The 23,719-nt window shown below is 42.7% G+C and overlaps 1 protein-coding gene across 1 annotated transcript in view; it reads left to right on the top strand.

Annotated features, from left to right (window-relative positions):
* Positions 1-22,469, top strand: part of LOC311244487 (ER membrane protein complex subunit 3) — a 37,484-nt gene extending 15,015 nt beyond the window's left edge. The window contains exons 5-9 of the mRNA XM_084334028.1: positions 535-639; positions 15,864-15,945; positions 16,054-16,133; positions 16,871-16,953; positions 18,808-22,469. Of these exons, the coding sequence (XP_084190154.1) occupies positions 535-639; positions 15,864-15,945; positions 16,054-16,133; positions 16,871-16,953; positions 18,808-18,936 (479 nt within the window). The 3' untranslated portion in view covers positions 18,937-22,469. The remainder of the gene's footprint in view (positions 1-534; positions 640-15,863; positions 15,946-16,053; positions 16,134-16,870; positions 16,954-18,807) is intronic.
* Positions 22,470-23,719: the final 1,250 nt, after the last annotated feature.

Here is a 23,719-nt window from a genome sequence, read left to right as displayed (position 1 = left end):
CGTCTGATAACATCATTGACATTCGTTTTTGCAGCTGTTGGCTAATTAGCTATCGTGCTTCATAGCTGTAACTGAATCTTATGAGTTTCAGTTCATAGGAAAATACTTTGACTATAATGGTCTGAAGTAAATTAACTTACTGTTATGCTTAACACCCAGTACTATTCACTTTACTTAATTTCTAAGATTAGATTAGATAATTTAGACCGGACTTTGAGAATGCCTGTGTTAGACCTACAGTATAATACTGCCAGCTGCTATAAGAAAACCAAAAACGATCGGTATCGGCAGTGTATCGGCCGATATGACTCATAGACGATCGGTGATCGGCATCGGTGGCAAAAAACGTGATCGGGGCATCCCTTGTTGTATTGTATTGTTAACATAGCCTATGAAAAGACCAGACTCTACAATGCATTTATTTTTCAATACTCTTACTGTCTCTCAATAGCTGATTGCATTATTGGTGTTTATATCCGTGACATACTTGTATTCATGTGGACATCAATAAATCATTCAAATGTGTGTGTTCAGACACCAGTATGCTGACAGACATGATGAAGGGTAACCTGACCAACGTCCTGCCCATGATTCTGATTGGAGGATGGATCAACTGGGCCTTCTCCGGATTCGTCATCAGTGAGTTCCCTCAGTTGTCAATCACATCAGCGCCAAACATTCTCATGTCTGTGGATTCTAACTTTTGCCTGGTCAGACAATGGATCCAGGAGGTTGATTACGGCTTCAGTCAGTACGCTGTATGAACGGCTGATGTGAAAGACTGTGGTGGTTCAGTTACATCAACGTCTCTGAGAAATATAATTTTTCTGGAATTGGTGATGTCAGAGCACCTCTTTAGACAGACTTTGATTTAACCTCCAAAGAGGTACTCTGACATCACCAGTTGGAGTGGAGCAGAGTGTGTAGCATGGTGAAAATATCAACCACTAGGGCAGTGTTTCTCAAAGTGGGGGGCGCAGAGGCATGACAGGGGGGGCCTTGAGATTTTTTTTTTTTTTTTGGATTACAGAAAATTATCACTAAAGTGCTATCTGTTGCAGCTGCACTGTTCTCCATGGAAATACCATTTCTCAAAATCTGAAAATCATTATTTAATAAAACACAGAAAAGGATCACCAAGTTACTCTGGATAAAAAAAACCTTTACAGACAACATTGAGACAAAGCTTCCTGACACATCTCCATCCAAACTCTTGGAAGAACTCTTGAAATCTCATCTGATACCACCTAGAGAGCTAGTTTCAGAGTGTGGTGCTGAGTACCAAGTATCTCATCTCATGGCCCACCAAGTATCTCATGATGCAGCAGTTAAGGTGTTGATACCATTCAGCACCACATACAGTATCTGTGAAGCTGGCTTTTCATCCATGACAGCTCTGAAAACAAAATATAGGGCCAAGTTGAGCCTTGAGGATAACATGCGTGTTGCCTTGTCAAAGATCTCCCCACGTATTGACCGTATTATTAGCCAGCAGCAGCAGACCTCACATTGAGCTAGAAATGTCCACTGAGTGAACAAGTGCCAATTTGAAAGGTCACGATATTGGTGTTATTTCAATAAATTTAAACATGGCCCATTTCATGACTATTTTGTTGGGGCGGGGGGGGGGGGGGGGCCCAAAATATTTTGGTCCGCCAAAGGGGGGCCTGACAGAAAAAGTTTGAGAAGCACTGCACTAGGGGGAAGCATAATTACCATGTGTTTATTTACTATAACTAAAAAGAACAGGGCAATTCATAAAAACATGAGAACAAAAAACAGGCAAGGACAAATTCAGGAAAACTAAATCAACATTTCAAGTATGTACATGGCCAAACGCCAACCTGAACAAGTGGGTTTTCAGCTGCCACTTGAAAGTGTCCACAGAGGGCTCATTCCAGAGCCTTGGGGCCACTGCTTTAAAAGCTTGGTCCCCCTTAGTATTTAGCCTGGTTCGGGGCACCACCAGGAGGCCCTGATCAGAGGACCTCAAGATCCGGCTGGTCTTATAGGGGTGGATAAGGTCCGATATGTAAACAGGGGCTTGACTGGAAGGCTCTGTAGGTGAAACTAAGACCTTGAACTGGATCCTGAACTGGACAGGAAGCCAGCATTTTGGACCAGTTGTAGCCGGTCCATTGAGGCTTTGCTAAGGCAGGTAAACAGTCCAACCTTGATTTGTATAAAAGCGTGAACAGACATTTCCAGCTCTGCATGTGATCAAATAAAGGAGTTTGGGAGGCTGGGTGGCGCAGCGGACATTGCGCTCGTCACCAACGCAAGATACACCGTGTTCAAATCCGGCTGTCGGCGTTGCCTCCGGCTTGGGCCGGCCTTCATCCTGGCTCAATTGGCAGAGTCAGCGGGTGGAAGTCGATGGGTGGTAATCTGGATGTTGTGGACAGCGACTCCTACAGGTCGGTTGGGGGACGCCTGCACAGCAGAGACAGGAAATAGCGGGGGTAGTGTGAGCCTCCCACACGTTACACCTCGCCAATGAGTCCGCGCTGGCAGGTGAAAAGATGTGACAGGCTGCCTCCTCGTGTACCGGAGGGGACACGTGATGCAAGGCTTCTATCCTCCCTACGACCGACCTGTGGGGGGCATATGCGAGCAACGTTCAAGACAGGGGAGGGGAGAATTGGAAACAGCGAAAATTGGGATGGGAGAAAAATAGAAAATAAGGAGAAAAAGTGGATACAAAAAAAATAAACCGGAGTTTAGCTATATTCCTGAGGTGGAAGAAACGGGTGCAGGTCAGGGATTTAACATGCTTGTCAAGTTGCATAGACTGATCAAAGGTTACGCCGTGATTTTCAATGTTTGAATGAACATCTCTCTTGAGCGGTCCCATAAGATGTATTACCCTAGAGGCAATATTGTCTGCAGCTATAATTAAAACTTCAGTCTTTGCTGCATTAAGTTGGAGGAAGCTACTCGACATTCAGTCCTCAATGGCAAACGGACACTCCTGCAGGATGCACATTTTCTCAATGTTGTTGGGCTTAAAAGAGAAATACAGCTGGATATCGTCTGCATAACAATGATACGAAACACCCTTAACCTCTTTAGCCTGTGCGGTCCGCCGGCTCAAATCAATCTCTAGTCTAGACTGTATGACATAATGGTGTTTTCTTTTCAAATGTATCCAAGAGTAAAGACCCTAACCATGTCACAACAGCAGTGATAGTGTATATTTTCAGCAATACGTTTGTTTACCAATAGGTTAAAGTGTTATTAGTGAGATTTTAGTTCATGGAATGTCTTTATAATTTAGCGTATATCTGCCATTTTGAATTAGCGTCACTAAAGATTTTTTAGTCATATGAGGAGAGGGCATCCAGAGCTCTCAATGAGTGAATGAAAAACTACATTTCCCAGCTGATTCCAGCTTCCTGCAAGCAAATTACTTCCTGATTCTTTTTGATCAATTCTTTTTATTATTATTCACATGAAACAAGACAACACATTAACCACAATCACAATACATAGAACTTCACAAGAAAATAACAAAAACAATAATAATACAGACTAACAATTTATACAGACAAAGAGAAAAGAAAACAGAGTTCAACCTTCTAAATTTTAATTCCAAGGGGTACTATCTAATAAATGGTCTTTCCCAGTGTTCAGCCCCGATTCCCGGCCGTGTGACCCTATATTAATAAAACGTACATCTCCAATCCACCACAAGGACCATTTTTTGAGAACACGACCCGAAAACAGAGCAATGAACCTTCATGAAAAAACAACCTGTAGAGGTGTTCCATAGACTCACAGAGACTGTGTAAAAGTGGCCAAACAGTGAAGAAATAGTTAAATAGCTGCCCCCCCATAATATCCCCAGCTAAACTCAAGATGACAAGACAAAAGACAAGACAGACAAAACATTTCCTCCTCCCCCTCCCAAGAGACCGCCGGACTCACCCGAACACGCACCTCAACCCCGCTCAGCCGCACACGGCGGTCCTGACCTTTTCGGCTGCTGCAAACCACAGGTCAATACCTGCCTGTCCCACCCCAATCACCCGCGCCGTGGATATCTCCAGATAAATCACATCCAATAGTGTTAGGGACCAGTTAATCACTGTAAGCTTCTCAGGCTCCTTCCATCTCATTGCTATTAGCTTCTTCGCTGCTGTGACACCCGCTAGGACAACCCTTTTTAGTTGAACGAACGCAGGTAGTGTCGTTATATCGTTCAGGAGTAGCGTAACAGCTGTGAATGGGATAGTTAAGCCACACAGATCTGAAAGTTTGTCCGTTATTGACCTCCAGAAGCGGGCCACTGGTGGGCAATCCCAATACATATGCATATAAGTGCCAGTGGCCTTTTGAGAGCACAAAGTGCACCGAGAGTCGGTTATCAGTCCCATAGCAAATAGCTTCCTAGGTGTAAGATAGGTCCTATGAATATAATTAATTTGCTGGTGATTGGGGTTGCGCGGGAAGACAATGCCACATTTGCCCAAACATCATCCCAGTCAAACTCGGGGTCCAACTCCGGGATATCCACACGCCAGATTGTATCCAATGATAGATTTTTATACGTGGATTGAATTAAGAGCGTATAAAAGTCTGAGACAAACCCTCTGGAGGTCGTCCTGTCCACTATGAGCCTGAGGAAGGGGTGTGGGTGCAAAGCTTGAGCCCACGGCACGCCATGCGCCCTCAGTGCTGACCTTAGTTGAAGATAAAGAAAAAAGGACTCGCCGGGAAGATCATAAAATTCTCTTAAGTCCTGAAACGCACGGAGGCCGTTCTTATCATAAATATCCTCCAGAGTATGCACCACCCTCCTTTGCCATTGAGGAATATTAACCGGCTTGTGCCCAACAAGTAATTGCTGGTTATTAAAAATTGGAGAGTCCAGGTGCCATGGGCATTTAACCCCACACGACCTCTGTACATTACGCCACGTTTGGATCACGTGAGTTATGATCGGTCCATACCTCAGCCGGCATTTCGAAATAGAGACAGTGGAGTACACCACATCCTGCAATCTTAGCGGTGAGACCGCCGCCGCTTCTAAGGAGCGCCAAGATACAGCATCTACAGGGTCTAGCCAGCACATCAGAGGTCTCAGTGAGAAGGACCAGAAATAAAGCTTAAAATCAGGGATTGCGAGGCCCCCATCTTGTTTCCTACGTTGAGTAGTAGCTCTTTTGATTCTCGGGCGTTTGTTATTCCAGATAAACTTAGATACCATCGATTGTACCTTGCGCCAGTGGTCTATTGGAGGGGGCAGGGGGAGCATTGAGCTAACAAAATTTATCCTAGGCAGAACGTTCATTTTGATTATGGAAGCTCGGGCTTGTAAGGAGTTAGGAAGGGACGACCATCTGTCTAGATCCTGGTGTATTTTATCATAAGTACCCGTGAAGTTGTACTTAGTAGTTTGACTCAGCGTGGGGAATATCTCTATACCTAAGTATTTAAAATGTTCCACTATGGGGATATCAGCTGGTAGTCGCACCGCCTTGGCCAGCTCATTAAGAGGTAGGCAGGCTGATTTGTTCCAGTTAATCTTAAAGCCTGACAATTTACCAAAGTCGTCGTTTATTTCCAATAATTTTGTGGCCGACCGGGAAGGGTCATCCATAAAAATCAGTAGGTCATCCGCATAGAGAGCAATTTTGTGTGGTGTATTATTGATCATTATGGGGACGATGTCCTCTGATTGCCTAATAAATTGGGCCAATGGTTCGAGGGAAAGCGCGAATAGTCCCGGGCTCAGAGGACAACCCTGTCTAGAAGATCTGGAGACTGGGAAAAGTGTGGAACATTTTTTGCCTGTCAGTATCATTGCCGACGGCGAGGCATACAGGACTTTAATCATATGAATACAATTCTTTCCCAGACCCATGACCTCAAGTACCTTCCACAGGTATGACCATTCTAGTCTGTCAAACGCCTTCATGGCATCCAAAGACAGAACAGTGGACGGAGCTGTATTGTCTTTACTGTTATCGACTACATGCAACAGCCTCCTAAGATTATCTGCAGCCAGGCGCCCCGGGATAAAACCAGTTTGATCGCAGTGTACCAATACCGTCATAAATCTCTGCAGGCGGCGGGCCAGCACCTTGGCAAACACTTTTAAATCGGCCCCGAGAAGACTCAAGGGCCTATAGCTACCACAATCATTGGGATCTTTGTCCTTCTTGAGAAGTAAAGAAATCAGTGCCATGTTGACATCTCTTGAGAACTCCCCCTGTTCGGTAGCGTAATTGATCATATCGAGCATCAATGGGCCCAGTTGGTCCCAGAAAGCTAAATACACCTTGGGTGGAATACCATCCCAGCCTGGTGCCTTACCCCTCTGCATTTCAGCGATCGTCTCCCTTAGTTCCATAAGGGTGATCGGTTTCCCCAGTTCCTTAGCCTCTTCCTCAGAAATGTGGGGTATCTCAAGCCCGCCAATGAACGATTCAAATTTAGAGTCGTCGAGATTAACATCTGAGCTATATAACTGTGAGTAAAACTCTTTAAAAGTGTCGTTGATCTTTTTCGAATCAGTAGTGATTGTACCCTGTCGCGTCTTGATCGAGGGGATATCCGAGAAATGATCATTCGAGCGTATTTTCATTGCCAATAGATGGCTAGGCCTGGAGCTGTGAAAGTAGTAATTTTGCCTTGTCCTATTTATCAAGAACTCAGACTGTTGTTTAAGTATGGAGTTTATTTCCTTCTTGACTATCTTACGTTGTGTGTTTAGTCGTTCACTATAGTTAGTTTGCAAAGATGCGTATAGATCCGCATATAATGTTTCCAGTCCTTCTAGTTTTTTTGATCGGGATTTCCGTAAGTTGGAGAAAAGTGTGACATGACCCCTGATAAATCCTTTCAGTGCGTTCCATAGGACCCTGGGGTCATCGACCGTGCCAACATTGATCTGCAAGAATTCAGCTAGTTTACTCCTGAACTCGGAGCAGAAATCATCGTTCTTTAATAAGGTTGAGTTAAAACTCCACCTGGGAGCTCTCGTGGAGAGCCTGCCAAAGGTTGCCACAAGGAAAATCCCCTTGTGGTCCGAGAGAGCCAGGGGAACCAATGAGACGTCGAAACTATCAAACAAATTAGGGGATGCGAATGCATAGTCTATTCGAGAGAAGGTTTTGTGTCTGGCAGACAGGTGAGAGTAATCCTTGAGGGTGGGATTGGATAAGCGCCATAGGTCTGTGAGCCCAGTGTCCTGGGCCCACATCCTGAGGGCCTTAGAGGACCGTTTTTGGTCGCTTGTTTCAGAGGATCCGGACCTATCCATCTCCGCATCCCAGCACGCATTAAAATCGCCACCCACAATGAGAGCGTATCCAGTAAGTTCCAACATATTCTTCGTGATTGTATTATAGAACGCTGAATCAAATGTGTTGGGGGCATACAATGCTATTATTGCCATCTTCCTATGAGAGAACTCAACTTTTGCTATAGTAATCCTTCCCTCCGTGTCCGACCACACATCCAGGACTTTGATATCAAGGTTACGTCTTGTAACTATGACGACTCCTTTCGTCTTATCATCGGCTGAGGATGAGGAGATAACATGATATTGTCGATTTGCTAGCCTTGACACATCACCCACCAATAAATGCGTCTCACTAAGGAGAGCAATGTCAATATTTCTTCTCTTCAATAACCAAAGGACACTGGCACGCTTGTGTGGGGCGTTAAGACCTCCTGCGTTCCAAATTAAAATATTCAATTTAGCCATGGTCGAGTTTGTCTAAATGCGTAGAGAACATACCAGTGCAGCCAGGCTGAGTACAGAGGCGCTGATCCAGACGGGCCCAGACGGTCAGTCCCAGGAGTTCAGAGGAGGAACAATTGCACACATATAAGACAACAGTACATAAAACACATAAAAATCCCACCCCAGTTACAACCCCCCCTCCTTCTACTCTAAACCCTAACCCACCCGTCCTATTATAAGTCCTCCTATACCCACTCTCCAATACCCTCCCTATGCCCCATCCACTAAGGATGGTCATCTTCCTATCATTTCCCACTGGAGTCATGGATTCAATAAGACGCTCCCCACTCTGACCCCCCTCTAGATAAACCCCTGATTAAACCCCCACTAGTCCAATAAACACAATTAATAATAAAATAAAATTCCAATAAAGATATCGGGTGAAAACCACCTGAGCCTTGGCCCTAACATGAGATAACCATAATGGAAAAAATAGCCATTATTATATAATAACTCAACATCACCCCTGCAACCATCTATTTCCGAGTCTGCGCATCAACGTCGCAATGTTATAGCACAAATGGATAAAGGAAAATTCAAAACAAAATTAAATTAAAGCATACCAGCATATAGTCTAAGGCAGGATCGGATCACAGGTAAATTGTGCAGACAGATGTCATTTAAACAACGACAATAAAAGAAAGGGAAAAAAGGGGGATTATGGTCAAAGTGCACACCTGTAAACAGCCCCTCTGAACAGGCACAACGGTTGGAATGACATAACCTATGTAAGAATAGAATTAAACACATTCATTAACCCGGGGATGGTAATGCAATACAAGTCAAGTCAAGTCAAGTCAAGAGTTTTAATTGTCACGGCATACAGGTATACAATGAAATGCGGGTGGTCTTGCCCGCAACGATGTGCAATACAGTGGTACATATAATAGAATCAAAAGAAGAAACAACATTGTGCAGTAACAGGTAGCAGGTAACATGGAGTGACATCTCGGTATCTGTACATAGTTATTTACAGAGCATGTGTGACATGCTAGTTAGCTTTGGTAGTGCAATACACTGTTCCTGTTATTCTAATTTAAAGTGTCCTTTCCTTTGGCCATAAGTGTGCGTGTGTGCGACATGAGTGTGTGCCCGCTCATGTTAAAGTGTTAAGTGGCTGCTCGTGTGTGAGCGTGCACAGTGTGCGTGTCGTATGTGTGTTCATGTGTGCTTGTGTGTGGACAGTTCAATGTTCTGAGCACTCAATGTTCATTGTTCATGGCTCTGATGGCCTGGGGGAAGAAGCTGAGCCTAAGCCGCTCTGTCCTAGTAGCTGGGGTTCGCAGGCGTCTGCCTGACCTCAGCAGCTGAAACAGGCTGTTATTGGGGTGGTGAGGGTATTTCATTATCCTGCAGGCTCTGGATTTGCACCTCTTGTTGTATAGAACCTGCAGGGGGGGTAGTGCAATACCCGTGGTACGCTCGGCTGAGCGCACCACTTTCTGTAGGGCCTTCTTGTCCTGTGCCGTGCTGTTTCCATACCAGGCAGTGATGTTTCCGGTCAGGATGCTCTCTACAGCTCCTGAGTAGAAGGACTGGAGTATCTTCCCCGATACTCTGAACTTCCTTAACTGTCTCAGGTGGTAGAGACGCTGTTTCGCCTTCTTTACTACTGTGTCTATGTGTGTTGACCATGTCAGGTCCTCTGAGATGTGGACCCCCAGGTACTTGAAGCTGCTCACCCTGTCCACGGTAGCCCCGTTTATCATCAGTGGTGTGTGTGTCTCCTGCTGTCCTCTCCTATAATCCACGATCAGTTCCTTGGTTTTGCCAATGTTCAGGAGCAGGCTGTTGTCCTGGCACCAGCGTTCCAGTACCTCAACCTCCTCCCGGTAGGCCTTCTCGTCGTTGTCCGAGATCAGCCCCACCACCACCGTGTCATCTGCGAACTTCACTATACCTGACACAACCTGTTATCATATATTGTTTCAATAAAGATATCGGTCGAAAACCACCGTGAGCCTTGGCCCTAACATGAGATAACTGTAATGGAAAAAATAGTCATTATTATATAATAACTCAACATAACTTATGTAAGAATAGAATTAAACGCATTCATTAACCCGGGGATGGTAATGCAATACCTGACACAACCTGTTATCATATATTGTTTCAATAAAGATATCGGTCGAAAACCACCGTGAGCCTTGGCCCTAACATGAGATAACTATAATGGAAAAAATTGTCATTATTATATAATAACTCAACATAACCTTTGTAAGAATAGAATTAAACACATTCATTAACCCGGGGATGGTAATAAACAATACCTGACACAACCTGTTATCATATATTGTTTATATATATATTCAACCGATCTTCTCCTACCGGAGCCCAAAGCTCAAAACAGCCTGGATATAAAAATAAAAGCATACAAGAAGTTAGTTAGGGACCCGATCACCGTTGAATTGTGCGAACCGATGACACTTAAACAGCAACAACAACCAAAGTGCGTAAATATTAACGGGTCTCGAATGTATCAGCGCAGACGTTAGACGCAGCCCGCTAGCTAGCCCGAGGCTAGCGCGTAAGCTAGTGATGAATCCGGATAGCACGTTAGTCTATTATGTACATTGTTCAGCTAGCTCGTTAGCTTCCAAAGAGGCGATACACAAGTACGACCATGAGGTCAGCTTTAGCAAGTAACAGAAGTCATTGGGAAGCCCCGCTAGTTGGATGGGCAGTTAGCAGTTAGCATGTCTGGGCATGACAGCAAGTGTTTGTGAATAGCCGGCCCTAACAATGTATTTAGGCCCACATCGCCAAGTCACTCACCCGATATAGTTATCAAGCTACAGTCTCGGTCTCGGGTATCCCCTCGAGATATTCCTTCGCTTTAGCCAACGACCAAAATGAACGCCGACCATCGACCTTATCCAACACAGATAATTTCGCGGGAGCGAATAGCGTGGGCCTCAGGCCTAGTTTCCATAGCCTGTTCATGACCACTTTCGATAGCGCAGCTAGTTCGATAGCATTAGCCGAGGAGACAGCGTGCAGCGACTCCATCTTGTCTATCAGCGGGACGACCGCCAACCTTATTTCTTCTGATATCTCTCGATGAAGGTTATCACAAAAATCCGCCAGCACTTTCTTTTGTGCTTTAGCGAAGCGTCTCTCAGATTCTGCATGGAGCTTGGTCATGACCAAGAGCACAGCTTCGCTTATCTCACCGACACCGGGCGATGGTGCGGCCAGGCCCGGTGGTGGTTTGCCGGCTGGGGCGCTCATGGATCTGGTTTCCACCACCGACATCGCAGAAAGTCGAAAAAAGTCGACTACAGTATTTGAAACACGACGACTCAACAAGCAGACAAAAAACAAATAAAAATAAAATAAGGACTAATGGGGAGAAACGTATATTCTGCACGGTAGAAGGGAGCTCACGTGAAACACGTCTACTCCATGATCGCTCAGCTCCGCCGCAAATTACTTCCCGATTATTTTTTATTTTTCTGGATTATCTACCACAAAACTGAACGTTATTGGCATAGATTGGAGCGCAGTTAGTGTGTCTACCTTCTGTGAACAAAATGATCCAAAATGGCGGAGCCATCTCCATTATAAGAATGGAACCGTACATATAGTATATTTCATTCTCTGTTCTTCCTGCACGCCTGGTGATACTAAATCCAAATTGAACTCTGGCATTGGAAAAAGTAGATTTGACCTGATCCATAGATGTGCAAGTTGGCTATAATAAGGTAATTTATAGGCCTGATATTCTATATTCTATAATAATATGGCAGAATTCAGTACTGTATCTACAAAACCTTCTGTTTAATCATCTTCCCTTTATTCATGTCCTTAGATTTTTTGTACACATGATCTCAAGAAGGTGCTGAACGAGCTCAGTGGCAGTTTTTCATGTCTGGTCATTTTTAGCATGGTGTTATTCACTGAAAAAAAAAATCATAATTTATATTCTCCTTTTTCATCACAATTTACTCAAGCCTAGTAACAGACACAATATTTCTGACACTGGGAATACATTCCCTGAGATCCATAGATGTCCCTACTAGATACCAAGAACATGCAAATGGACCTTGTAGAAGTGGAGCACTCTTCCATTTACTTAGGTATGTATTTTTAGGTGGATTTTCAGAAAATAGGGCTAGGGCTTAACAGGTTAAATTAGCTTATTATGCAGGGTGTCCGCGGATCCTTAAAAAGTCTTACATTTGTTTATCAACAATTAATGCCTTAATATGTCTTAAAATTTCTTAAATCCATCTTTCAGAGGTCTTAAAAATGCCATAGACGGGAAAGATAAAATGCCATGTCATCTTATGTTTCATTATGAAATCTGGGGGAAAATGGGTAACGGGAGATAAAGTCAGACTTTTTATTTACCGTTTTGTAGCATCACGCAGACCGGAATGGAGCGGAACCAACAGAGGTCCTTATGTTTGCCGGGAACTATTTCAGCAACGGAGTCTATAGCTAACGTTGGCAAGCGATAACTCTAACGTTATGTTTAGTTTTAGCATTTGCATTTGCACTCGTTATGGGAAAGTGCAAATTTTACGAGAACTGGCTCGACAACCCAGTGTTTGCATCATGGTTGGTCTCAGTCAAAGACCATTACGAGGCCTGCTGCAAACTCTGCAAAAAAGATTTTAAACTGGGGACGATGGGAGTGAAAGCAGTCGAGTCGCATACCTCTATTAACAAAACCCACCTGCAAACTAGTATTTTGCATTTTTTTTTGGCCCCTGCCTCCACCTCAGCTGCGCCATCTCAGGTTAGGACTACCTGCAACCTATTAATACTATATCGATATCTGTACTAGGGGTGTAACGGTACACAGAAGCCACGGTTCGGTACTTACCTCGGTATTGGGGTCACGGTTCGGTACGCGTTCGGTACAACAGAAAAAATATATTTATAATAATTATATAATTTTTTTTTTTATATATTATATTTATGATAATTATTATTATTAAATAGAAACATTTTCTATAGGCTTGCCATGGTAGTCAGTGATACTGGTGTCATTCTGTGTTCAGGCATCCACTTGCCTACTGCCCCTTTAACAACTTATCCCTGCGCATCCTTAAGTTTCAGTTTCACTTCCAGAGAGAATTAACTTCACGACGAGACTGAAGACTAGAGAACAGATGACATGTTACTTACAACAATGGCAGAGGATTATTTGGATTTAAACACAGTGGAGCTCAGATGATTTATAGCGTAATGAATATGAGCGTTATATGGGAATGATCTGGGATAATTCCTGCAAAGCTAGTTATAAGGCGCTAAGCTAATAACGTTAAATCGATTGGCGTTTTGTCCCTACACAAGCTAGAGTTAAAAATCTAAATGCATATGATTGGTATCATGTTCCACCATGAATGCATGAAAGGGGGGGGCGGGGGAAGTCGTTTCTGATTATTGATTACCAATAATGGCATTCGTTATTACAACAACATACGCTGATCAGGGGGATGGCTATGAGAACAAGGCCTGATCAGGCTGAAATTTACGTCAAATCGCTCTTACCTGTGGCCGGTTGGATTCCAAAAAGAATTTCCCAGTTATTTGATCGCCATCTGGTAGATCGATATGTCCATTGGCTGATGCTATATTCCTTTACTGCATACTGAATTTGGCGTTGCAAAAAGTATTCCAGGCGATCGGGTGAAGCCCTCGCTTCAGGTTAACAGAAAAGTCCACCCGGAGTGAAAAAAAAAGTGACACCAGGTCTGAAACAATGATTACTGCATTCTCGAGACGAGACAGCGCCACTACCAGGATCTGGCCCGTACTGCACTTTCCGAGTCCCAATATGCCTTTTCCAACCAAAATACAGCTCCGTGACAGTGAATAGGATATTAAAATCGAATAAAAGAAAAAACGAGTTAAACACGTATATATACGTGATTGGTCGTCAAGCGCTGGCTCCTACGTGGATGGCCGGGAAGCGTGAATATTAAAGGCAACCAACTTGTGTTCAGCTTTTCGTTCAGCGTTTCTCTGATTGGCCACGTGACCGCCCTAGCACATGCCCTTTTCCGCTGAGAGACGTGGCAGAAGCGCTGGTCGAACCAACGCGCTGGTCGAACCAGTTCAGACAGAGGTGTTTATTTATATTAATAAACATATCTACTAGAAACACTGGTGTTCTGTTGTGTGACTGTACTAAACTCTTCCACCACATGACCGACATTTGACATACAGTACACCTCCTATCTATGTTGGGATTATGTTTGGTCATGACAAAACAATAAAAATCGCTACTGTTAGTGCCACCACCCACTTCAATGACAGAGCTCTCATATTTGCGAATGCATAAACTATATCTTAAATTATGGCGATGTGTCTAATATGGCTGTCGCGAAGTCATTGATAAGCGACAGCCATATTAGACACATAGCCATAATTTAAGATATAGTTTATACATTCGCAAAATATGAGAGCGCTGTCATTGAAGGGCTTCCTACAACGGTGGTGCTGCTGCTGCTGCTGCTGAAGTGATGTACAGTTTATGCATTCGCAAAATATGAGAGCGCTGTCATTGAAGGGCTTCCTACAACGGTGCTGCTGCTGGAGCTGAAGTGATGTACAGTTTATGCATTCGCAAAATATGAGAGCGCTGTCATTGAAGGGCTTCCTACAACGGAGCCCGCTGCTGGAGCTGAAGTGATGTACAGTTTATACATTCGCAAAATATGAGAGCGCTGTCATTGAAGGGCTTCCTACAACGGTGGTGCTGCTGCTGCTGCTGCTGGAGCTGAAGTGATGTACAGTTTATGCATTCGCAAAATATGAGAGCGCTGTCATTGAAGGGCTTCCTACAACGGTGCTGCTGCTGGAGCTGAAGTGATGTACAGTTTATGCATTCGCAAAATATGAGAGCGCTGTCATTGAAGGGCTTCCTACAACGGTGCTGCTGCTGGAGCTGAAGTGATGTACAGTGACGAGTGAATCTGGTAGTTGGTTGTTAAAAACGCGAAACATAATAACGTTACGCTTTCTAGTTCAGCGCATTTCATAACTGTATGGGCTTTGTTTATACACGAGTGAATCTGGTAGTTGGTTGTTAAAAACGCGAAACATAATAACGTTACGCTTTCTAGTTCAGCGCATTTCATAGCGCTCCACTGCTACCGCAGCTGAACACAAGTTGGTTGGAACAGCGAACACAAGTTGGTTGGTACACAAGTTGGGTGCCCGCGCTGCCGCTCGCTTGCTCCTTGGATTTCATTTGGGACGTGGGACGACTGCCGCTTGCCTGCGCGTGGGGGCGGGAGGGTCGCGGCCAATCAGAGAAAAGCCGAACACAAGTTGGTTGCCTTTAATATTCACGCGGCCGGGAATGTGTTAAGCAAAGATGATGGTAGTTAGTTTTCATAGTGCTCACTAGGCCAGTTAGGTCAGCTGATACAGGGGAAGTTACTCCAGGTTGCCTGTCTAACTGGACAAATGGGGGGAGTAAGAGGGGTTCCCTCACAACCTTGTTTACAAAAAATAAAAGAACTGTTACAGTCATCATTTGAAAAAGTAGGGACAGAGGGGAGAGGAGGGCTGACAATGTGATTAATGGTTTTAAAAAGCATTCTGGAGTTATGCTGGCTAGACAACAAAGTCATTTTGGCGACAACAAAGTCATTCAGCAGGAAGGATTTTTTTGCGATGGATCTGGCGTTCAGTAGACCGACAGAGATGGAGTCAGAGCCAGCTCTGCTTACTGTAGAGGCCAGAGGCAGTGAGTGCAGATACGCACTGGTGCGCGCCGATGATCGGTTCCCAGTAACATTTGGCGATCATACACAACTGTCGATTTAACACTGCACAAACACAGCGAAGCAAACAGAGAAACAAGAAACAGGACAGGTAGCAAGCGAAGACAACTAGCGGCTGAAATAGGCACGGCCATCTTGCTTCTTGGCACACCTGGCTTGTGTGGGCACCAAATGACTGTTTAGTTACTCTTTAAATATCAACCACTAGGGGGCAGCAAAATGATCAAGTGTTTAGTTACTCTTTAAATATCAACCACTAAGGGGCAGCAAAATTACCAATTGTTTAGTTACTCTTTAAATATAAACCACTAGGGGGCAGCCAAATGACCACATGTTTAACGACTGCTGTTGTTTCTGTCCTCCAGCCAAGGTGCCGTTTCCTTTGACGCTGAGGTTCAAACCCATGTTACAGAGAGGCATAGAGCTGCTGTCACTGGACGCCTCCTGGTATACTCTTCATATATACCTGATCAGTACACAACACATTGTATATTACATCATACTACTCGTCACAATCGTTTTGTATTCATAATGTATTTTGTTGTGATGTCACAGGGTGAGTTCAGCATCCTGGTACTTCCTCAATGTGTTTGGACTGAGGAGCATGTACAGCCTGATCCTAGGACAAGACAACGGTGAGTTTGATGGATGGGGTTATAGATAGATGGATGGATGTATGGTGTAATATATGGATGGGTGGGGTTATGGATGGGTGGGGTTATAGATGGATGGGTGGGGTTATAGATGGATGGGTGGGGTTATAGATGGATGGGTGGGGTGATAGATATATGGGTGGGGTTATGGATGGGTGGGGTTATAGATGGATGGGTGGGGTGATAGATATATGGGTGGGGTTATAGATGGATGGGTGGGGTGATAGATGGATGGGTGGGGTGATAGATATATGGGTGGGGTTATGGATGGGTGGGGTTATAGATGGATGGGTGGGGTTATAGATGGGGTATGGAGAGATGGAGGCTCCGCTCCCGAGACAAATCTGATTATCACATGTCCTCCTCACAACAGAATGGTGGGATTAAGGTTGAAAATTGGTGAAGTGGCCCATTAATACCTATACTATGGATGGATGTTAAGTTGTTAAGTGTTGTTTTTCAGCTGCCAACCAGGGAAGGAATGGAGAGCTAGGGCATAGTGTGTAGAGGCTTGTATTGGGGAGTAACTTGGTTGGTACTTGGTAGTGTACCAGGCTAAAACTTGGCTTCAGTCTTGGACAATCTGATACAGAGGGCCATATTGTACTAGGCCAGCTGTACAAGCAATGAGGAATGTTGGATGTTTCCCTAGTTAATATATCTGTATTGTGTTTATTGATGATGATGATGATGACTACGATGATGGTGTTCATCCACAGCTGCTGACCAGTCCAGGATCATGCAGGATCAGATGACAGGCGCTGCCATGGCAATGCCTCCTGACCCCAACAAGGCCTTCAAGGTGAGAGGTCAAAGGCTTTAGTTGTTTGTGGTTAAATGGGTGGTTCTTAAAGCCCTCCCTTCCTCCTCTACTTCCTGCTCTCCTCCTCCGGGGTCAGATGGAGGAGGACTCATGGCCATATCCTGTGATGTCATCATACCTGTACAGTCAAACCAAGTCTGTGTTACCTGTTCAATCTGGCACCACATGACGGCACTCACTGTTTCATTACGTCATACTTCACATATTAACATTACATTACATTAGATTCATTTAGATTACATTACATGAGATTCATTTAGATTACATTACATTAGATTTTGATTAGATTAAGGGGAGACACTACAGGTGAATAGGGTAAAAAAATTAACTAATAGATATCACAATGAAACTTCCCCAGTTGATTACTTATATAAAGACAAGACTTTTTTGTATTACAAGTTTTCTGAAATTGTATGTTTAAATATGCAAATGAGGCATTATCTACTTAAATATGCACTAATTTACATATAATTCCAGGACAGAAATCTGAACATTGGATAAAGCCATTTTCAAAATTATAGTTTCATTTTGTTGACATATTAGAGCCAAAGGTTATTACAGAGGGGATTTTGGATATCTCTTTTTATCACTCCATAAATCAGAAAATTCTCCAGTCCATTTTTATGGTAAAATTCCATATTTTGCCATGTTTTTTTGAATAAAATGTGATATAAATCAGGGTATGAATGCGATATCAACAAACCCTTCTGTAAATACCTTCAGAACATAGATATGAATAGAACTGGAAGGTTTGGTGTATGTGAGTGCTACTGAAGTGGAGATTTCTGGCTCAGAGTATGAGGAAAAACTCTTAAAACTCATTTTTGGGAAAACGCCTTCAAAGTTCTGTATTGTAAAATGCCATACTTTTTTTTTTAAACAGATATTTACAAACACAATACCTAATCAAACCATTAGTAATAGACAACCTAAACACATGCCTGATAACTGAATAATAATAATAATGATGTTATTGAACTGAACAGAACTACACAGGCTACAAACAGTGTAGTACAGTGTAGTACCCCCTAATAGGCAAAAAATATTTGAATAGATATCACTATGAAACTTTCCCAGTTTGTTATGTACATATAAACTAAGAAAAAATATATTGCAAGTTTTCAGAATTTTATGTTTATATATGCAAATGAGGCACTTCCCCATTAAATATGTGCACATTTATGGATGCAATAAGGCAAACTGAAGTAAAATAAACAACTAAATGTGTGTTATTGATGTTTTATTGTCACTAGTTTCATAGAAGACATGTTTAGGAAGCAAAATATAACAAAATCTCAAAATCAACAAAAAAAGTATATTTGCCTATTCACCTGCAGTGTCTCGCCTTAAGTACGAAAATAAATTGGCATCTAACCAGAGTGCAAATGTAACAGTAAAGTGCAATAGAAATATACAATGTACAAGTGATTTAACTGGAATATATATAATTGAGTACTACTAAGTGATACTGCTAATCTGATGTATGTACAGTGTTACAGTATTATATAGTGATACAGGTATAAATACACTACAGTAGTAATTCATACTGGCCAGTAAGAGTACGGTAGGTAAGGGATATATACAGATATAGTATAAACATGTATGTAAATAGGAATATATGCAGGTATATTGACAGCTGTGGATAAATATATATACAGTAGATATAAACAAATACAATATTATTGTACACGGCTATCATACAGAGTAGGGTAGACTATGGTTTGAGGTAGGTAGTTATGACAGCACAGATATGTAACTGCAGTTATAATATTTATGTCCTTTGGCTATTTGTAATCTATGTGGACATAATATTTGTGTGTGTGTGGCTGTCAGAGCGAGTGGGAGGCGCTGGAGATCGTGGAACACAAGTGGGCTCTGGAGAACGTGGAGGAGGAGCTGATGTCCAGAGACCTCAACTTCGGCAGCTTCTACAGCCAGGAAGTCAGGAACACCTTGTTCTAGAACACAGAACACACCGACGAGTTCTAGAGCCCCAGGGATACCTTTTGACATTTTGGAGTTGGTTATATTTCTCCACAGTTGTCTATACATTGAGTGGCGAAAGTTTCTACAAGTATCCCTGTAATAGTTTAAATTCTTAGCGCTCCTCATTGAACCATGGCGCACTACTAGCAGCTAGCTTGCAGCTAGCCGTGTCCCATCGTTCTAATGAGGAATGCTAAGATAAACCTCAGTGTGACCAGACGGTGAAGAGAAATAACCAAATAAAAAAAATTGAAAGTATCCAGTTAACCACAAGATTATAACATCGAATCCCAGATGTCCATAGTACCAACCGGTTGAGAAGGTTCTAGAACGTCGGGTGCTAGAACTCTGAACGTTCTGTTGTTTTATTTAAAGAAGGTGTCATTTTTCAACACATTAAGTCACACATTGCCTAGTGAGCAACAACTCATTGTTACTTTTCAACACAACAACATAACCGTTTTAAAACATGAGTCATCCTTTTGTGGAGGGGCTAAAGACGGCCTTCAGGCTGATTACAGATCCGTTTCCCTAGTCTGAGCCTTGGTCATTAGTGGGGGGGTACATTTCTGAAAACACACCTCAGATCAGCATGTGAGCAGCCTCACCTTGACCAGAGCTGTGTAACCAGGCTGTGGTTACCATGGCTACATCATGGGACATCTCTGCTCAACAGTATCTATTAGCACCCAGTGTTCGCTGTGGCTGGGAAGTTCCCACAACCCACCCTGGCAGCCAGCCTACCTAACCACGTCCAATCAGTCTTTTACCTTTTGTTCAGTTAGTGTTTTACCTGAGCTCCAATCAGTCTGTTGATGAAAGTGTTAGTTTCATGTCCAGCACTGGGCTGCACCAGCTATGCGCAAGTTCTCTCCTAAATTAGGGTGTAAAGTTGACAGTGCACTAGAGGCTTAGTAACTACTAGTTAGTTTGTAAATCAGCTACTAAAATTGTTTGCACAACGATTATTTAGGACATGACATAACTAGTTTGGACGTAAGGTCATAACTAAGTGGCCACTCTACAATCAACGTTAAGAGTTACATCACCATGGTTATCGTGCACATTTTCTTGCTGGATGGCATGAGCCATTTGGCATAGTAGCATGTCGTGGTAAGCTAGATCGATATTGAAATATATCAATAAATTAAACCTCACAGTTGCAAAATGGCATGCAATTAATGAAAAGATTATGCTGTGTGGACCTTTAGTGAGTATAATTATGTGACGTATGATTTACATCTACCCTAGGACATGTGTAACTATTTAGTTGTTACTTAGAGCTATGTTGTAACTTATCTCTATGGTGCAATCACCTTTATTTTAGTAATCATCTTGGTAAGAATTTGAGTTATAACTAAGCTAAGTTTGAACTTAACACACAGCTGGTGCACCAGGCTGCTGGTGATTCTGTCCAGTGTCCAGCTCCCTGTTGGAAGCAACATTGCCTGTCTGTCTCTGCTGCCTCATGAAGTTGCCTGTGTACTACAGCCTTTACAGAGTTGACTCCATGATGTCACTCTGGACAATGTGGCCAAATTTGTTGAACAAACTCGTTGTCTCCAGAAAGTCCACTTTTTTAAGAATTGTGGAATGGCTGTCCCATGGATGGATGGATGTCCGTCCGTCCGTCCGTATGTCTTCTAATCTAAACAGTATGGATCTTGAATTGGTTTGACGGGTGCTAAGGGTTGTAGAATGTGTTAGATTCAGAGGAGAACCAAGGAAACCTTTAATAAATAAACAAAAAAACAAAGCCTACATTTGAGATTTTCATGGGACAGCAGCTTTATCAAGTTAAAGGACACGTTCAGAATGTTGGACCGCCTATTTCCTTCTTAATGATGTTGTTGATCCATGCTCCGCTTCATACTGGATACCTGCAGCGCCGGCCACAAAAAGCCCTGAAACATAATTCACTTGCTTTGGGTGCAATTTGAGTATGATTAAAGGTGCTATAGATAACATTCAGCCACTAGATGTCGCACAAGAGCACCGGCAAGCAATTTATCCTATCGGGTGCATTCCACGTGGGGAAGTAGGGAGGGGATACATGCCTGTAACATGTAAACAACATTAACTCATTGACCGCCACGCTGTTCCCATCTCTACTCAATGGCGCCAGCGTTATTGACTATTTTAGTGATGTTTGCAGACCCATCGTGTGTTCTGTATTATAGCTATGGAGACAATAGTATGGCTCATTTGACAGGCATTGTTCATAGTCCAACACTGTCTAACCAGTTCATTTCTACATACTGTAGTTTGTGCGCTATTCCATGCTAAACTAAAGGTAGCTAAAGGTACTCCAAAATGAATAAATCCCAGTCCGATCGATCACAATTACTTGTGTATATCGTCATTGCAATTCCAACGTAGGCAGCTGTGCCAGGGAGACCCAGGCAGCTCAGAGTGAGTGTTTAGAACGGGGATCAAAGGAAAAATATCAAAGGATCAAAACCTGAGAAAAGCCGGGTTTGGCGCTCAACGGTTGGTGACGAAACCCGACTTTTCTCGGGTTTGGTTTCAAATGATTGATTAAAAAAAAAAACTATACTTTTGTTCCACACCTTTCTAAAAGCTCTTATTATACATACAACATAAAAGGTTATCTATAACACCTTTAAATGCTTTTTACATGGCTCACATTACTTTATTAGCTGTGGCTGAGGAGGAGCTGGAGCTGAGTATCCAGTATGAAGCTCAGCATGGATTGTGCTCAGAAAGGACAGCATTATCGAGACTAATATATCAGAAATAAGTGCAGATTTTTTTTATATGTATATCCTTTAATTCTCGTCATACCAGTACAGTATGTTTTTGGCTTTAAAGGCAATAAGCACGACTGAATGTCAAATAAGATCTATCGAGAGAATATTTTAGGTGTTCAATTTAATGATTGCTGCCTGTTTGCCTGTTTTTTTGTGTGTATGATGAGGGTATGTTCTTTGCTTTTAATTGTTGCATTTGTTCTGTTTTTAAGCCTTATCTTCCTACTGTATAAGATATACATGGAAGAAGCAGTCCCTGGCAGCAGGCAGTATGAATGACTTGATTATATGGTTATGTCATGTTATGTTATGCCTCCCTTCCCTCCAACATCAGAGTCTGCTGTGTCAAAACAGACATTGATGGAGTTCGGTCATATTGTCGCTGCCTTCTCTTTGAAATAACAAGTGTAAACCTTGTACCATAATGTCACCACGGTGACCTGGAAAACTTTGTAAAGATCAGCTGAAATAGAATCTGTTGCTTATAGCCAACATGGCTGACACGGACAACCGTAATGACCGAACTAACATCAGTGGCTCTGCTGTCTTGCTTTTGCAGTTTCCAAGTGGCCTCTAACTATTGGGTGGTTTAAGTGTGTGAGTGAGTGAGAGAGAGAGAGACCCGGTGCTTGAGGTGATTCTCATTGTTGATGGTTTTCTCACCTTGTCTGCCTTCCCTTCACAAAAACTGTATGGATTATTTATTAATAAAGTATTGATGGATGTGATTATCCTCTTCCCCCTCACCATGTCATCTCTGTTGATTTTCTTCTTGTTTATATATAATACTGTCCTGATCCCCAACGATTGGAGGAGAGAGATGAAGGGGAGGGACTTCGGAATCCTCCACCAATACCTTTTGAGAAGTAGGGGAGTTGATGTAAGAAGACATGAGGAAAACTCATGATGCAATATTTTAAAGGCAACGTCGATGGGCAATCTGACCCACAAGACCAGCAGGGTCCATTATAGTGGAGTGTATAAAAGCTAATTTAGAGGAATTGTGCAAATTATGATACAAGCATAAGATTGGGTGTATTTGTTCTCCAGAGGGTTCAAATCTGCCTGATTGGTCACTTGAATAGTTCAAGGTGGTCACCAATTTAGCCTCAAATTCAAATTTTTTCATATTAATGGAAGTAGTAGATTTTAAGACTAGGGTAGGATTACAGCTGAGCCAACAGTCTAGTCTAGAGCAGACTCTGGCGCTGTTGTATGGAATTCCCTGTATGAGCACAAATATAATTTGCCAGCTTTACCACAGTAAATAAGTACATTGTAGACACTGTTTATGTCATTTACAATAGATGGAATTATAGACGGATAGATAGATATGGTAGATTTATAGATATTCTTGCATTAGCAAATAACTGCTAGAGTCTGACAGTAGCCTACTCAGCCACATGTGCTGCAGAGCGCTCTGCTGGACAACTATGTGATGACACCATTTCTAAATAATCTCAAGCATTTTTTTCTGGATTATAAATGTTCCTATGTGCAAATCTTAAAATACTGATGTGATATTGGCTGAAGCCGACTGATTAATTTGTCTGGTGCTACATAAAATCATATAATCATCCAACCCAACAGGCTAGAAAACATAGGAATCGACACCAAGATCATTAACCCTTTCACTGCCACACAAGAGCAGGTTAACCCTTTACTATCACAATACCGACGGTCAGTATTGCGATAGTAAAGGGTTAACCTTCTGTAGTGTGGCAGTGAAGGGGTTAAGACTTTCAATTAGCATTTTCATTCTGTTTAGAGTTATGTAAATAAACGTCCTTTTGCTATGAAATGGACAAATTCTGTGTACGCTGTTCATCAATGCACCAGGAGAGACTTAGGGTCAAATGATGTAATTCCACCCTGTAAAACGATTGCCTCATGGAAACAAACAACGCAGAGACGAGAACGGGAGAAAGCTGAAAAACCTATTATAATTTGTATTTGAATTTTAAACCTATTTCCAACAAGTTGGTGGC

This window comes from Notolepis coatsorum, assembly GCF_963971535.1.
Source record: "Notolepis coatsorum genome assembly, chromosome: 17".
In the NCBI taxonomy this organism is placed as follows: Eukaryota; Metazoa; Chordata; class Actinopteri; order Aulopiformes; family Paralepididae; genus Notolepis; species Notolepis coatsorum.
This window is presented reverse-complemented; position numbering and strand designations above follow the sequence as displayed.